The 17,681-nt window shown below is 49.4% G+C and overlaps 1 protein-coding gene across 1 annotated transcript; it reads right to left on the bottom strand.

The window, feature by feature from the left end:
- Positions 1-491: 491 nt before the first annotated feature.
- PCBD1 (pterin-4 alpha-carbinolamine dehydratase 1) lies at positions 492-5,542 on the bottom strand. Its single transcript, XM_014883303.2, has 4 exons — positions 5,417-5,542; positions 2,368-2,499; positions 2,116-2,196; positions 492-1,599 (listed from the first exon to the last, which is right to left on the bottom strand). The coding sequence occupies exons 1-4, from the start codon at positions 5,417-5,419 to the stop codon at positions 1,501-1,503; spliced, it is 315 nt and encodes a 104-aa protein (XP_014738789.2). The 5' UTR covers positions 5,420-5,542; the 3' UTR covers positions 492-1,500.
- Positions 5,543-17,681: the final 12,139 nt, after the last annotated feature.

Genomic DNA, 17,681 nt, shown 5'->3' with positions numbered 1-17,681 from the left:
TTCTATTAATAATTTGTAGAACTTTAAAAGAGTTAAAAAAAGAGAAGAAAAAAAGACCTGAACTGGGTGTTTGTAGTGTTTTTCCCCAGACTGTTGTGCTGAAAGCAAATGCTGCTGGTTTCACACAAGGTTGTTCGTTGTATCAGATCTTGTACCACCAAATCCACCCACAACCTCCTTTTGGGAAATATTCCACCCTAAGCAGCCCTTGCCCCAATGCTGTGCTGCTTTTGTGCCTTTTGATTGTACTTGTGTTTGTGCCTTGGCTGTGGCACAGCTGTGATTTTACACAAGCAGTTCTTACCTGCCCTGGCTTTGATCATCTTTTTGTCTTTCAGACCTCAGTCACTCTGAGGTGAAGGCACCTGCCATTTCTGTGTGAAGTTTTTCTGTGGCAGAAGCACCTTCTTGAGAGCAGTCAGGGCAGTACCTGCCCTTGGGAAAACCTGTTGGTGTCATTTGATCAAGTGAGGCCTCTTTCCAAAGAGCCATTGGGTTAAACGAGACGTTTATTGTAAACATTTTCAGTTGGTGCCTTACTCAAGGCTGGCTGCAGTCAAGGTGAGACCACGTGCCTGATGTAATACTGCTGGAGAAGGGGTTACAGCAATGACAAACTGCACAGCACGTTGCTGCTTGGTTCCAGGGAAGCCAGAGGGTTCACAAAACATGTTTTAGGCAGAAAGCACATTCCAGGAGGTAAGGAGCAACAACAGGGGGCTGGATGGGGGCAGGCTCTGGACAGATTTACTGGTGCAGTGGTGTAACTTGACTCTGGAAGGACATCGACCTGTTGGAACGAGTCCAGGGGAGCCAAGGTGATCAGAGGGGATGGAGCAGCTCTGCTGTGAGGAAAGGCTGAGAGAATTGGGATTGTTCAGCCCAGAGAAGATAAGCTTTGGGGTGACCTAAGTGCAGCCTTCCAGTGCCTGAAGGAACCGACAAGAAACATGGAGAAGGACTTCTTACAAAAGCATGTAGTAACAGGACGAGGGGGAATGGATTCACACAGAGTAGGTTTAGATGGGATATTGGAAATTCTCCCCTGTGAGAGTGGGCCCTGGCACAGGGTGCCCAGAGGAGCTGTGGCTGCCCCATCCCTGGCAGTGTCCCAGGCCAGGTTGGATGGGGCTAGGAGCGACCTGGGACACTGGAAGGTGTCCCTGCCTGGGGCAGGGGGTGGAACGAGGTGATCTTTAAGGTTCCTTCCAACCCAAACCATCCCGTGACTCTGTGATATGTAAGAGGCTCAGCAGTTGGGGGTGTGGGATCACATGGCTAAGGGAGGGTTTAAGGATGGAATTTGCAGGATCAGAGATGGATACAGGCACCCTGAGAAGTGCCTCCATCCGTCTGAGCTGCACTGGGAAGGTTGGTGAGGTGTTGGGCTGGCTGGATCCAGGATCTGGCTTGGAAGTGGGAAAAGGTTCTGGGTGCAGCCATCTAGGCACGACACAGTGGCACAGTGGGATTTTGGGTTTTGGCCGTGTGGATCCCTGGTCAGGAGAGGGAAGCTGCCACCTGCTCGATGAAGCTGGCCAGGTTGATGTCTCGCTCTGACAAACCCCCACAGTCGTGGGTGCTCAAGGTGATGTGGACCTAAGGCAGACAGACAGACAGACAGAGTGGTGTTGACAGAAACAGCAGGGCTGGTTTCCCCAGTGCTGCATCTGATGAGGCACAGTAGCTCCAAACTTGTTAGCAAAATTCCCTGGGGTGGCAGAGGCGCTCTGGCACTCTGCCTGGTTTTTCTCCTTCCTTACAGCTCATGCTGGCCACAAGCTGTCACTGCCACCCCTGCCTTGGTCACAGCTGCCACCTGTGCCCATTTTCGACTCACTCTTTGCCCAGAAGCTTTTCCTGTGGCTGCTACTTGATACAGATTTTAAAAAGCAATCCTGGTGCCAGCCTTTGGCAGCTACTGCTCAGCTGGATGGGGAAAAAGGAGGAGGAAAGGATCTGTGATAGCTGTAGGCTGGCTGTGATATGGGAATAGCATCTGAGGGAAGAGGTCCTGCTGATGAGAACAGGACTTGCTGCTCCTGTTTTACCCCTCAAAAAAGGGAGCTGCTCACTGAAGTGCTCTGCTTTGTCCCCACCATCTGTGTTTCTTACCTTATTGTACACATTGAACCATTCAGGATGATGATCCAGTTTTTCTGCCTGTAGAGCCACTCTGGTCATGAAACCAAAGGCCTGCACGGTAAGAAGGAAAGTTAATTCTGAACCATTTACCCTGCAATATATTGGTTTTCACCCCATCACTATCAGTTTTACACTTCCTACATCTGCATAACCCAACCAAATCTAAGGCCTGGCATATTCTGGGAGTTTTCTGTGGGTTCTCCGTGCCCCTGGTGCTCATACCCGGTTGAAGTCCTTGAAGTGGAACTCTTTGAAGATGGCATCTCTGCCTTCCACCTCATTCCATCCCACAGCTCGCAGGTTTGGCAGCAGCTGCTCCCTCTCCTCTGTGCTCAGCCTGTGGGCTTTTCCTGCCTGGCAAGGAAAGGAAAGTGAAGAGGAGCAGGTCAGTGTGGCAGAAATGGGATGTTCAGAGCAATGAGGCATCCCATGGCTCGTGGAGTTCTGGGGGAACATGGAGGCAGCTGCAGAGTGGGTGGGAGGGTTGGAATATCAATGTCCTGTGCTCCCTGCCAGGAATACATCCTGCATGTACCTAGGAAGTCCAGCTGGTCCCTTCTGTCCTCTTACCTACAACACTTCTCACAGTGCCTGAGGTACTAAGAAATGATACCTGTGTGAAGTTAAACTCCCAAATTCTTTTTTTTTTTTTTCCATATAATCTTCTGGGAGAAAAAAAAAAACCAACTTAAAAAGCTGAAGTTCTTGTGATCATTTCTAGTTCTGAGAGTTGCTTTAGGGTTTCCAAAGCAGGAGGGCTTATTTATTTATTTATTCCTTTATTGGGAGCCTGCTTTTGAAGAGAAAGAAGTGGTGTGGATCAGAGATGAGTCACACTAAGCTGCAGTACAGCTCCTTTTTCCATCTCCTTTATATTACAATGGATTTTAAGAGGCCGTTTCTGCCTGTGAGGAACAAAGAGCAGAGGGAGGAATTGTGGTTGAGCTCTGCCTTGGGCAGAGCTGATGGTATTTAGTTTTTAAGGGGTGGTGGCAGGGAAGCAGCAGTTCTTGGCTTTGAGGAGTGTTTATAGGCAGAGATGAAACTGAAATGAAGCTCTTGGGGATGGGGGCTGCCCGAGCCAGCTCTGCTCTGGCTCAGTGGGGAAGGCAGGAGTGAGTGCAGAGGGGCTCTGCTCTCTGAAATGTTATGTTCTGGCAAATAAAATTCTTTCACAGATTGTTCTGAGTTGGAAGGGACCCACAAGGATCATCAAACTCCTGGCCCTGCACAGGACAGCCCCAAGAATATCACCATGTGCCTGAGAGCATTGTCCAAACGTTCCTTGAGCTCTGGCAGGTTTGGGTGAGTTGATCTTTCCAGTTGGTGATGATAAAAATCTCTTTGCAATTTCTTTTCCTTTATGTGCTGTAGAGCCAAGTGTGGCAAGTTGGATATGAGTCTTGACAAATCTGGCCCAGTTTTTTTGTGGGTATTTGATCAGAGACTCTTTGCTCAGGCATCAGTGCTCAGAAATGGCATTGGGCAGCTGAATCAAATAATCTCCCGTGGTTTTTCTACTCACAGGCTGTACAAATCCAAAGAACCAGCTGTGAAACTCATGTTTTTGTGGGTGGTCCTTGCATGTTTTGGGGAAGACTGGAAAGATGATACCCCATTCCCATGGCTGTGTGAGTGCCTACCTGTCTGTGTACCCATGACCCTTTGACTGCATGGAGTGCCAGGGTGTCTAGTGTAGGGGTGGGATGCTTCCAGTCCCCCTGGAATTGCTGCTGCAGGATTTTTGGGGAAGGTCCTCCTTGCCTCTGTGTATGTTGCGTTTTGGCTGACCCCCTCCCCACCCTCCAAATGTCAAGGGCACGCTGGGCTGGGAGGGAAGGCAGTGAGTAAACATGACTTAGCTCAATAAACCCTCAGCCGTTGCCCTTCCCTGCTGATGGTGTGATAAGCCGGCCACAGGTAGCTTAGCAACTGGATAACGTGGGGACAGAGGATGGCTCTGCACAGGGAGCTGGCAGGGGGGGCACCCGTGGGGGCTCTGATGGGGGTAGGGCAGGATTTGGGACCAGGGGCTGAGACCTGCTCCTTCTCGGTGCTAAAGGAAAGGTAAAAGCTGGAGTTGTTGCTTGGAGAAGAGGGGTATGGATGCAGGGGACTGGGTTCCCAACCAGCCTTCCCTGGGCAGAGAACAGAGGGATGTGGTGCAATTGTTCTTTTTCTCCCTTGTGACTCTGTGGGAGGATGGCCCCGGGGCTTTTTCCAGCCCAGCTCCTTCATGGGCAGGCTGAGGTTTGGCCCACAGAGCATACAGAGCCAACTCCTCTGGCTGTGCCAGAGGGAAAAGCCTCTGCCTGGAGCACCCCCCTGCCCTCCATCCTGCTCCAATCCATCCTTCTCCACCCCAGGACATTGGCCAGCCTGCTGGTTTTGTCAGGATGGCATTCTGACAATGCCTTCATGTGCTCTCACTCCTTTAAAACACACTCTTCTTGTTAGGGAAATGAAATTTGTTTTCTTCTGCTGGTTCTCAACTGCCAAAAGGTTGGGATTCTAATTTTTGGTTTTTTGCCAGCAGGAAACCAAGTAGATGCATTGTGCAGCTGAGGGAAAGGAACCAGCAGGGCAAATTAGGAGAATCTGAACCTTCTTTGCTCTAAAATCTTCCCTTTTAGAATCATGGAATGTATTGGGCTGGAAAGGGAACTTAAAGGCCATCCAGTTCCACCCCCTGCCATGGGCAGGGACACCTTCCACTATCCCAGGGTGCTCCAAGCCCTGTCCAACCTGGCCTGGGACACTTCCAGGAATCCAGAGGCAGCCACAGCTTCTTTGGGCACCTTGTGGGTGCCAGGGGGTGGCCAGGGCCTCCCCACGCTCACTGGGAAGAACTTTTTCTTAATGAAAGATAAAATTCCACCTAGGAGAAGGCAGAGGGTGAGCGGGCAGGGCTGGAATGGAGTATTCCACAAGGCCCGCGGTCTTTCGGTGCTGTGGAAAAGCCGATTTCCAGCCGGGCCGGGTGTGTTGCGGGGCTGTACAGCTGGAGCACGCCTGGGGGTCGTCCTTGCCCTACAGAATGAGAGGAGGGGTCGCTTCTGGCGGACCCTTTCCCTCCCCCTCGCAGAGGAACGAGCCTGGAGAGCGCTGCCTTTGGAAATCCAGCGGCGGCCGCGTTACTGATTAACCACAGCGCTCTGCTCCTTTCTCCCTTCCCTCCTGCCTCTCCTCGGAGCCGCCAGCTGCCCAAATTAAAACATTTCTGCCTTCGAACAGGCAGAACAAACAGCCGGCTTTGCCGGCAGCCACTCACCATGGCCCGCGGCTCTCCGTGGCCTCCGTCCCCGGCGCGGCTCGGGTGATGCTCGCCGTGCCGGATCCCGCTGGAGCCGGGGCTTGGCCGGGATGGCGGGAGGCGTGGCGAGGTTACCGGGTCCACCCACGGCCAGCAGAGCCTTCCCGGCACTGGCCACCTGCCTGCAGGGCCCCGTGCGGCTCGGCGGATGCTCAGGCAGGGTCCCTTGGGAGCCCTGCACGAACAAGCCACGATGCGTTTTTCCCCTAAGGCGCGCAGGGTCGCTCCCTTCACCTGGGGCACAAGGAAAAGGTGGACAGGGATGGAAGGGGGGCACAAGGAAAAGGTGGACAGGGATGGAAGGGGGGCACAAGGAGAAGGTGGAGAGGGATGGAGAGGGGCACAAGGAAAAGGTGGAGAGGAGGGATGGAGGAAGGCCCAAGGAAAAGGTGGAGAGGGGCACAAGAAAAAGGTGGAGAAGGATGGAGGGGGCTCAAGGAAAAGGTGGAGAGGGATGGAGGGGGCTCAAGGAAAAGGTGGAGAGGGGCACAAGAAAAAGGTGGAGAAGGATGGAGGGGGCCCAAGGAAAAGGTGGAGAGGGGTGGAGAGGGATGGACGGAGGCCCAAGGAAAAGGTGGAGAAGGATGCAGGGGGGGCCCAAGGAAAAGGTGGAGAGGGATGAAAGGGGGGGTCACAAGGAAAAGGTGGAGAGGGATGGAAGGGGGGGGTCACAAGGAAAAGGTGGAGAGGGATGGAAGAGGGGGGTCACAAGGAAAAGGTGGAGAGGGATGGCACAAGTCCATGGATGTTCAGTGTTGCTCCCTGGCCAGATGGATTTGTGCCCATGTCCTGCAGCTCATCGTCTGCTAAGGCCACTCACATGATGGGCAGTTTTCCAGTACTGACAACAATTTTTTTACTGTGCTGGTGGATGTGGCAGACAGAAATTCAGCCCCCTGCTATTCCCCTCATGGCCTTCCTCACCTTTGAAGCAACTAATTCCAGATTATTTGTTTTTAATAGAGTGTGACATATATCCCTTGTATATACTCTTGTGCACATTTTTTTTTCTACTGTGAGGGATTGTGGGTACTCCAGAGATGATTTGTTTTTCTGGTAGGAAGGTTAGAGGGAAGCAAATCCCCCTTTTCCCCGTTTTTCCCCCCTTTTCCCCTTTTCCCCTTTTTCTTTCCCTCTGTAGGTTTATTTGCAGGAAATGAAAAGGAAAAATGAGCATCTTTTGTATCCTGGAAGATCCTGAGTGTCTGTGTGGGGAGAAAAGATTTGGAGAGCAATGAAGCACCTCAGAAGAAAATAATTGTGTACAGATGCAGGGCTGGAAGCTTTGCTGTGGATGGCAGGAGGAGGTGTGCTCTGAGGTTTCCAGCAATGAAATCAGGAGGTGGGGCTGCTTGTAGGGTTGGGAAAGGGCAGCAGAATATTTTCCTGGCCTAAGTTGGAAGTGCAGGATTGGCAGTTTCATCACAGCCCAGCAGAAGAGCCCCTGTAAATAATAGTTTGAGCAGGTGAACTGAGGGCAGCTGGGCTGGGATGACAGTGCCTCTCTTGGCCTCCCTGTTGATCTGGAGATGGGCAGGAAGCAAATCCCTCCTGTTACCTGGCTTTCCCTTCATTGGATTTTGCTCCAGACTGCCTGGGATCTGATCCTAGTTCCCTTGGCCACACTTGTGCTGCCACTGCCGAGCAGCTGATGGCCACCTCAGCTCCCTAGAGGTGAAGTACAACAGGAGAAAAAGGATTCCTTACACTGTCTTCTGATTGCTCAGCTCCTTTGTAATGGCATTTTCCTTCCTGGGTGACAAATCCAGCCCTAAGTGCCGACCCTTCATGGGAGGGGTCTCTTGCAGAGGGAGGGACTGGTCCTGAAAAACAACAACAGGGCAGTCGAGATTCTCCTCACTCTGCACTGAGGAATTGTACCCGTGGGAATCCTTCGGCTGACTCCAACTCCTGAACCTCCAAGTTCCCCTTCTGCACAGTTTTTATTTCCCTTTGTGAAATGGGACCCTTTAGGTTTGTTTTTAATGATTAATTGAGGGGTGTTGGGCAAGGTGTTTGCTCAGAGCAGTTTGCACCCTGTGCAAGGGGTGAACCTGTTTACTGGGAACAGATTTTTGCTCTTTCTCCCTCTCCTTTTTGTCTATTTTACATCTGTGCTGCTTTTGGTGGCAGCTAAACCCACACGTGTACAGGATTCTTCATATTTGGAGGGAGGTCTCATATCACTCACTACGGATATTCTTAAATTTGTCCATAACTTTTTAACAAAATATATCTGACCCTGAAAACTGCTTTGCTTGGGAGCAGCGTTCTGTCTCCCATCTCAAAATTTGCTTTTGCAGGGACAGATGGGATATTGGGAATAAATTCTTCCCTGTGAGTGTGGGGAGGTCCTGGCATAGGTTGCCCACAGAAGCTGTGACCCAAAGTGTGTTTTAAACCAGGGTGGGCCAAACTCTTTCATCATCTGCAATCTGAAACATTGCTCTCATGGCACAATAGATTTAATTAAAGAGTTTGTTTAGCGCTGGAGGGGATTTATGGCAAGTGTGACAAGTCTAAATTGACAAAAGGCCCCAGTAAACAGAAATGAATGAATGAATTAATTATGTGCGAGATTTTCCTCTTGTAGCAGTGTTTTATCAAAATCAGTGAGGTCCTCAGAGCAATGAACAAAATAAACGGGAGGCTGGCAGAAACTGGGGCTTCGTTCTGCTCACACTGTGTGTGAGGTTAAGGTCTTTTGTCTCAGGCAAAGTACCCTGCATGAAAAATAAGATGGAAAAAATGGCAATAAAATGGCATAGCCACTTCTAATATATTTGAGTCTCTTTGTTAAACAGGTTGGATTTTCCGGCAAATTTGCAGGGGTGGTGGAGGGCGAGTATCCTGACAGACCTGGAAACCGTTTTTCCATGTTAAAGAGTTTTGTTCCTTGTTTATTCAGGGAGAGTTCGGCACTGCATGTTAAGCGGCTGCTGTACAGCCACGTCTTGTCACTAGGGGTCAGGAAAATGCTGGAAAACCGAAGATGTTCCTGAAACGGCAGCAGGGCACAGGGTGAGGGCTCTCAGAAACCTGCCTGGTCCCCAAAACCAGGAGTGGTTGGTTCCTGGCACTGCCAGCTCTTCAGCTGGAGCTTCAGCATCAAGCTGGGAAGCGTTTCCAGACCCTTTGGTTGTGTTCCAAAGCCATTGGAACATCGGTGCCATTGCTGGGACATGCTGGCATTGAGGGTGTCTCTCGACCAGATTGCTGGAGATCATGGAATGGTTTGGGCTGGAAAGGGACCTTAAAGCCCATCCAGGGCCACCCCCTGCCATGGGCAGGGACACCTCCCACTGTCCCAGGCTGCTCCAAGCCCCTCCAACCTGGCCTTGGGCACTGCCAGGGATGGATCAGCCACAGCTTCTCTGGGCACCCTGTTCTAGTCCCTTCCCACCCTCACACAGAAGAATTTCTTCCCAATATCCCCTCTAAATCTCTCCTCTTTCAGTTTAAAACCATTCCCCTTTGTCCTATCACTCCAGTTCCTGATGAAGGGACCCTGTTTGGCTTTTTCCCTACTGCAACAGGCTCTGCTAAAAGCTTGTCCCCAGATCATTTAGCTGCCATTTCTGTTTTCAAGTCCTAGGGTTTTATTCTCGACTTTGTAATTGCAGGAAAAAAGCAGTAAGGGGACATGAGAGGTGCCCGGGGTGTGAATGTAAAGGTGAGATCTGTCTGTACAAATGTTTTATGGGGTAGGATTAGAGAAGGTAGGGGAGCTTTTAGGCAAACAAACCCTCTGATCAGAACTGGAAACATCAGGCTACAAAGCCAGGTGAGAAGAGTTGCTCAGAGATTAGTGAGGTATTTAACACCTGGGGATGCTTTAGAAGGAAGGAGTGACTAACCCAGGAGATGGTGAGAGGAGAAAATACATGCTAAGGCAGCGATTTCCTTGGAAAAGGAGAAGCAGTTTATGGACCGTGGGCCATGGGAGGTGCTGGAGGGGACAGGGGCCAACTCCAGGAGCTTTGCTATACGGTAGAGTTGTGGATTTTATTTCCTAAATCTGCCTGCGGGTGGTTTTCATAGTAGTATTTTATTTTTTTTTTTTTCTCAGATCAGGCCTGGGAGAGCAGACAATAGTGTTTGTTTGGGTTTTTTTTGGTGATAAATGGTCGCCTGGTGGCTGGGGGATGTGCTTGTCTCTCACAGATTATCTGTGGGAGTGTGCTCGGGTGCTCAGCTTCTTCTGTAGCCCTCCCAGGAGGGAATGGAAGCACGGGGTAGTATCCAGGCATGGAGTGTGGTGTCCAGGGAGCTGCTGGAGACACATTGCCAAATTTTGCATTTTTCTTAATGCAGAACCTGCTACTGGAAACTCATGGTATTCATGTCAGGTGCAGCACTGTTTATTTTTCCTTGTTAGCATTAAACATACTCTTTTGATGAGGTTACTCTCTTATTTACATTACCACCTCTCTTCCTCCCCAGCCTATAATGAGCTTTGTGCTGCTTCTCACAAACTGAATTTGTGTGCTCTGCTTGTTCTTGCTATTAGTGGGAAGGACCACTGGACCATGCTGCCTGTGCTGTTTGTTCAAAGCAGGATGAAAATTAATGGGAAAATTGTGTACGTGGCAATCCTAAGAACCCAAAATGCTGCTGTGCCTCACCCGCTGGGGGTAGCAAATTAGATAACAGAGCAGCTCGCTTCAAAGTCCAGGGATAAAGAATTCCTGAGGCAGCACGGTGAGGAGGGAAGGATGGAATACTGCAAAGTGTCATGGATTCACAGCCTGGGCTGGGCACTTCCTAGATGTGCTACAGCAAAATGGAGCTGTGTGTGAGTCCAGCCAGCTCTGCTGCCCCCTGTGACAGCTGCGTCTTGCTTGGAAGGATTTTGGGCTCAAAAGGAGGGACGTGGTGGTTTGTTTCAGCTCTTGGACTTGTGCTGACATCCCTCTGAAGTGCTGCTGAACGTTGTCTGAGTAGTGTCTTGGAAATGACTCCTCTGTGTTTGTGACCTTGCAAACCCAAAGTGTTGTAGCTGGAGGGGAGGAAGGAGAAAGGGAGGTGGTTTTTTGTGACCCAGAGTAGAAAATCACTGGTGCTGTGAGCTCCTGGGGGACATGTGGCACCAGCTGTCCTGTGCTGTCATCTCAGAGCTAATGTCCTGTGGCAAGAGAGCTTTCACTGGGAACTGCTGCTGCTGCCTGCTCGAGGCACTGTGGGCAGTGAAGATGTTGGTGACAGTGTTGTAGTGCTGGGAAAGAGACCTGACTCTTTTCTGCAAGGATGTGGATTTACATTAGATGTTGGGAAGATTTAGATGGGATATTAGGAAGAAATTGTTCCCTGTGAGGATGGTGAGGCTCTGGCACAGGGTTCCCAGAGAAGCTGTGGCTGTCCCTGGATCCCTGGAAGTGTCCAAGGCCAGGCTGGACATGGCTTGGGTTAGTGGAAGGTGTCCCTGCCCATGGCATGGGGTGTAACTGGGTGATTCTTTGAAGTCCTTTCCGACCCAAACCATTCTGAGGTCCTGTGTTTTGTAGGATTTCTTTTGCCCTGAGCCCCTCAGCAGGTCCTTGTCCTTGGCTGGTCCTCGTGCTGGTCACACAAAGGGAAGGGGAGGAGTGGGAGTGTGTCCCACAGGGGCAGACAATGTTTGTTCGTGGGATGGGGGGGTTTCCACTGCGAGGACATATCAGGGAATCCACCTCTAATATATCATCAGGCTCAGGGGAACTCATCAATGGCTTTGGACAAACTGCCTGCAAAGCAAAGAAGGAACAGACCCAGTGGCCAAGGGCAGAAGAAGAAGGAGAACAAAACAGGAACTTTTCCCCCCAAATTCCTTTTGTGATAACAAAAAGGATGAACGGCTCCAAGGCAAGTGGGAAGTGTGATATTGCCCACCATGGCAGCAAGGAGTAAAGGCAGCAGGATCAAAAAGCAACCTTTGGGCAGCAGCAGCATCACTCAGCGAAGGGAGGGTTTTTCTCCAGGTATTGATCAGCAGTTTACAACAAATGCCCAGCGTGGAAATAAATACAGGTTCTGTGGTGGTGCTGCAGACCCGAGCCTGAGGCCACAGGGAGCTCTGCAATAACTCAGCTGTCTCTTCTGATGCACAGTGGAGCAGGTGAGGCTGATTCACCCAAGCCTGGTGACTGCAGCTGCTCTGCCTTCTGAAGCAGGTAACTGAGGGTTTATGTGACTGACAGGTGCCTTAAATCAGCTTAAATCAAAAGGGTTTGACAGTGTCTCACCCCAATAGCTCCTTGGAAATCCAGCCTTGCTTTTTTGGGCAAATTCAGCTTAGGGCAGGAGGGAGAGCTGTGATATTTAAAAGCACTTGCAGTTCTGGGCACCCTCCTGGTGCCTCTGCAGTTCTCCCGTGCACAGATGTGGCTGTTGTGAGGGGGAAGGAGTGAGAGCCCACCTGGTGTATCTTACCCACCTCATCAGCACAGCAAAATTTGGGATCTGAATTGTTGTGTCTGGAGCTCAGGGGTAGACTGCAGCATCAGGCTCCCATTTTGATTAGTGGTGCATGGCTTTCATTAATTAATGCTGTAAAATACCTGCTACAAACCTGCTGGTTTCTGGGCTACAGACCAGAAAAATCTGGCTGTAGGTGCTGTGGTTCTGGGGCACGTTTTGTGTGTTCATTGCCAGAAGTCACCAAGCAGGAGGGAGGAGCTGGGGAGAAGGTTTTTTGCTGTCTTGGTGGTACCATCTTCTGATAATATTCAAGGGACAACCTGAGATATACTCCAGGTTTAGTTTAAGGGATACTAGATTGGCTTTTATTTCACTTGCTTCCATTTACGCTGCTGGGAGATTTGGCTGTGCTTTAGTGCATGGAATTGTGGTTTTTCCTTACAGAGCTTCAGAAAGGGTATTTTAGAGCTTGTGGGGAACCAGCAAAGTGGAGAACAGGCCAGGATCTTTCCCCTCTTTGCCCTGTGCCTCTGTCTTCACTGGCAGTAAGCATGGTGCAAAACTCACCTGCCTTACTTTCCGAAATCTGTAGCGTGCCATCGAGTCTGCCATGTCAACAAAAAACATGAAGACCTCTGTTCTGTGCTGAGGGAGAAAGATAATTTGTGGCTCAGGCATGACCGAGATGTTAGGTGCCAAAATTATGACCACTCTGTCAGATTGGCTGGATAATTTTTATTCCTAAGCCTTCCACCAAGATGATTTTCAGTGCCTAGAAATTAGTCTTACTCTGCAGAGCTGTCAGTGTCTCCCAGCTGTGTCAGTGTGTGCTCTAACAAATGTGTGTGTATGTGATAGAGCTATTTCATCATCATTCCCTGCACTCCTCCAGACACCTGGGAAGCTTATCTTAAGTGCAGCTCTCCTCTCCCAGGGGTCACTTTTGTTAATTCGTTTTTTGGTTTGTTTGCCAGTAGTGTTGAAAACTTCTATAACAAGCTGCTTGTTGTGGGGTTGTTGTTGCTGTTTGTTTGGGTTTTTTTTCCTAGGCTGTGTAGTCACACAGGGAGAAAGATTTCATGTTTTGAGTCGATTATGCTTGAAACGGATGTGGAGGGGGTTTATTTGGACGAGTAGGGAACTGAAGCAAGGAGAAATCGAGACCTCCAAGTGTTTAAGACTCAATTCTGAGTAAAAGTTTGTATCCTCAAAAGGTAGAGAGTTGTAAAGAGAGGCTGTGCTGAGGTCTGAAAGGGGTGTAGATCCCCTTGCACAAAAGGAACAGCAGATCCTTTGGGAAAGGAGCATCAGTTGTGACCTCTCCCAGCACTGACCCACAGCCACGATCATGGATGGGTCACCTCCACCCCCACTGGTCCTCCCTGAGGACACCTGGCCCTCGGACAACACATCTCTTCCTAGCAGGAGGTGTGGGAGGTGCAAAAAAATCCATCTGGAAGAGTTTTTGCCTTTGTTTCTTGTGGTGAAGGTGAGCTGTGAGCCCACAGTTGCCTCATCCTTTTGGCTCTGCTTCCCGACTGATTTGGGTTCTATTATTAGTAGCTGATGTGCTGGTGGAGTCACTCTCCTCCTAACTCTGCTAATTAATCAGTGTGCCCCGTGACAGCTCTTGACCATTAAATAATATTCATTAGAATCCAGACCCCAACAGTATGGATGAATCCATCTATCTTCATTAGCTCTTGGATTTCAACATCAGGAGCAGGAGCCAAAAAGGACAGGGAAAGGGCACTTTTCTTCCTCATCCCAGTGAAAACTGACCTTGATGGTGTTTTCCTTTCTTCCCCTCCCTGCCCCTCGTGTGTTGGTTAAAGGAGAAGGTGGGCAGGAGCTTCAGCTCCTCTCTTTATCCCCAGTGACCATCCCTGGGGAAAAAGGAGACAGGATGCTCTTTAAAGGTGGCAAATAATGTATGATTATCTTCATTTTGTAAGAGAATTTCTCTTGAGCCATGAATGAGGGAGAGTCAAGATGAATATTTATTAATGTCCAAATGACCTTCCTCCTAAAACAATTAACTTGGCCAGTGATGGAGCCACATCTGCACACAGGTAACCCTAAATTGTCCAACACTGTCTGCACAACCTCAACACCAGGAAGGAGGAATTAACACTTTTTGGAAGTGTTTCCTGACCCAGGCAAACATCTGGTGTTTTCCTGGGAAGCCACGGCTGCGTGTTCACCCTTGCTCCCCAAAATAAGAGAGTATTGCTGTCCTTGCTCATCCCTGAGGTTATTTCCTGAACGTTCCTGCAACACAGCAAATGCTTGGTCATGTTGGGAAGTCGTGTGATTTCCTTCCTGCCAGGTGAATCTGTCCTGAAGCAATTCCTCCTTTTGTCAGATTAAAATTATTTAAATTGAAGAGCTAACAGGATGCAGTGAAGCCTCCTGAGATGCTGAAGTTTGGGTTATCCAGTGTGATCCTCCAGTCCCCCATGAATGTCCTGATGGATTTGTCTCCATCCCGTGGGTGACCCAGGCAGGGATTGTGCAGTGGATAATTTCACTTTTGGACCTTGTTCCCTACAGCAGCGTGGCTGTTGAAGATGAACTTTTAAACTTTTTAACAGGTGATATTTTTGCTCCTTGCAGGCTGCTGTACTCAGGCTTGCTCTCTGGTTTTCCAATAGAGTTCCTGAAATTAGTTTTTTTTTTTTCTCATCCTCCTGTAGATCTTAATTTGAATCCACCTCTGTTGATACGGGTCTGCTGAGAAGATGAAAATCAGTCGTTTGCCTGGAGCCACCACTGTAAGTTATTTATACAGTGATTAGTTAAAGCTTCAGACATTTAATGCAACCTTTAAATCACATATCCACCAACAGCAATTGGTTGCATAAAACTTCATTGAGTGGTATCTATCACTTACTGTTTTTCTCAATATGTGCATATATTTAATTTTCCACAGACCTCTCGCTGATATTTTCTGCTGAGGAACCAGTAAATCGAGGGCTTCATAAAGTTTTTTGTTGCATGGCTCTGAGTGAATTACTTGTAAAGGGAGCATGGAATATAAAAATTCATCTTGCAAGGAAGTTGCCCTGTTGGATGAATCCCATCTCTATGTTAAAAGAGGCTCAAACCTTAAAATGAAACGTATTTTCACAAGAGGAGTAGTTAGTAAAGGCTCTGCCACCCAGCCAGCTTTGAATATTCAGCCTGGTTGGTTTTGCTTCCTCTCCTGTTTCAGCTTGTGGGACAACAGCTGCTTTGTGCCAGGGGTTCAAAACTCTACCTGTGAATATTTGAATTCAAAGGTATGGTCGAAATTTAATGGTTTAAAGTTGACTCAGAAAACCAAGTTTTTGAGCTTAGCAGAGGAAATGGAACTTGAAAGTAGCATAGGTAGGAAATGTAAAGCTGAAGTCTAATGAACTTCATTTTTGGAAGAAATGGGAATGAAAATAAATGAGACAAGGTTATAATACCTGCATCAAGAAACAAGAGAATATTCCAGCTGGGGGAGCTGGGCTGAGCCCAAACCATCACAGACCTGTGAAGTGAAGCATTTGGGCACTTATCTCACAGCCTGGCTGTATTGAACTGCTCCACCAGGGTCTGTCCATGACCTCAGCTGGACCTGACAGTGCCTGGGACTGGGTAGGCTGAATGCCAACCTACAGAATCAAGTGCTTCTGTGCCTGTCTCATCTCTGACTCCCATTTGGGATTTCCCTCATCCTGGAGGCAAATTTGCCACTCATTTCTATGGCAAATATACATCAGGGAGGGTTAGCTGCTGCTGCTGCTACAGCAAAGGCCTCTGCCTTAGCCTGTGCTGTAATTAGGTCATTAATTAAATACTCTAAATATTTCCTCCTCGCCTTTTTTGAAAGAAGGATGGAGCCACGGTCCCTTGGGTCACACTGGGCTTGGTGGGCTGAGTAATGAGCAGAGTGGCAGGTAAAGGTGATGGATGGGGAGTCCTTCCTGTGCCTTCCCACACAGCTCTGAGTACTTCACTGCAAGTCTCATTATAAACAGGGGCTTGACCTCTTTTTATCTGCAGTTAAAAGCAGTGCAGCCCCTTCCCAGCATTGCTGTGGCACAAGGAAAGGGGAAAAGGATGTCCATAGATTTCAGAGGACCTTTTCCAGGTGTGAGTGAGCTCCTGCTGTATCTGAAGTTCAGTGCCAGAGACTATCTCAATACATTGTATTTAACTTTGTCCAATTCTCTTCCCATTTTCTGCAGTGATAAAACCCCTACTGCTCTTTCATCTCTCCCCATTTTTTCCCAAGTAGGTTCTGTGAAAGCAATGTTTGGGGGCAGTAAATCACAAAATGGAAGCCTGTGTTCATAAAATGCTTTATGCCTCCCTCCATCAATATTTCAACGTGCAACACAGACACCAACATTTCATTTTAATTACGCTGCAAATTTCCTGGCTGAGGGAGAAAGCTGAACTCTGCAAGGCAGCCCAACCCCATCCCCTCCTTGCCGTGGGATTCCTGCACCATCCAGTTATCCGTGGGTTTTGTTCATCTGAATCCTCGGGCTGTGTGCGTGCCCGGTGCACAGGAGGAAGAGTTTCAGCTGGGCTGAGTCTGGCCTGGCTCTTTCTTTTCTTGCCCTGGGGTGAGAGGAGGGCTCGGATGTATCTGTGGGAGCTGGCACATTGCCTGGGGCCCTCCAGCACCAGCAGAAGGGAGGGGAAGAGGCTCTGACACTGATTAGAGGCAAGGAAAGGCTTCCCTGCTACAGCAAATTCACATTTTTACACTGAACTTCCTGAGGTTGCTTTACTTGCAAGGACTGTTCCCGTTTGCAGAAGAGACAGAGCAATAACTGAGATGTTGGAGTCACTGAATGACACTGGCAAGTCACCTGTGCCCTTTTGGGGAGGTTTAAGTGATGGCCACCTGCAGCTGAGGGGCAATACAGGGAGCAATAGCTGTTCACTCAGTTAGTGTGCCAAACTCCAAAAGTCCTTGGCAGAATCACAGAATGGTTTGGGTTGGAAGGGACATTAAAGATCGTGAAGGGGCATTAGAGATCGCCTTGTTCCACCCCCTGCCATGGGCAGGGGTGCCTTCCACTATCCCAGGTTGCTCCAAGCCCCATCCAGCCTGGCCTTGGACACTTCCAGGGATCCAGGGCCAGCCACAGCTTCTCTGGGCACCCTGTGCCAGGGCCTGCCCACCTTAATGAGGAACAATTTCTTTCTAATATCCCAACTAAACCTCCCTCTGTCAGTTTAAAACCTGTCACTATCAGCCCATGTAGAAAGTCACTCTCCCTCCTTTTTATACAACCCCATCTAGGCACAGGAAGGATTTCCCTGGAGTCTTCTCCAAGATTAACACCCCCAGCTCTCCCAGCCTGGCTTGGTGGCAGAGCTGCTCCAGCCCTCAGAACGTCTTAATGGCTGACACTGCCCTGTCCCTCCCAAAAAAACCACAGAGGATGTTCTGAACGTACCCCGTTCCCAGGTGTGTGAGGCAGCATGGCAATCCAAACAAACGTGGAAGGAAAGGAAGGAGGGGGGCCCTAATGCAAAGGAAATCTGTCCCTCGTGGTGGTGCTGTTCCATCATTGTCAATTAGCAGGAGAGTTAAATCCGCAGCAGCTGGTGTGGGGTATGACTGGAGCGAGGGCACCAAATTGGATGGTTTATCAGTGTAATTCAGTGTGACAATTCCTGTGCTCGTATCCTGAAGACAGTGGGAAGGTGGGGAGAGGGAGAGGCGCCCGTGACACACACGAATGCTAACTGGAAGGGAAGGAGGCATTCATTCCTTGTTAGCACACGCAGACGTGAATGTTCTGATTTATGTAACTTCCCAAAGCCTGGCTGCTGCTGC

Source organism: Sturnus vulgaris, chromosome 8, assembly GCF_052056855.1.
Source record: "Sturnus vulgaris isolate bStuVul1 chromosome 8, bStuVul1.hap1, whole genome shotgun sequence".
NCBI classification, from domain to species: Eukaryota; Metazoa; Chordata; class Aves; order Passeriformes; family Sturnidae; genus Sturnus; species Sturnus vulgaris.
The sequence above is the reverse complement of the archived record's forward strand: the minus strand, read 5'-3'. Positions and strand labels throughout refer to the sequence as shown.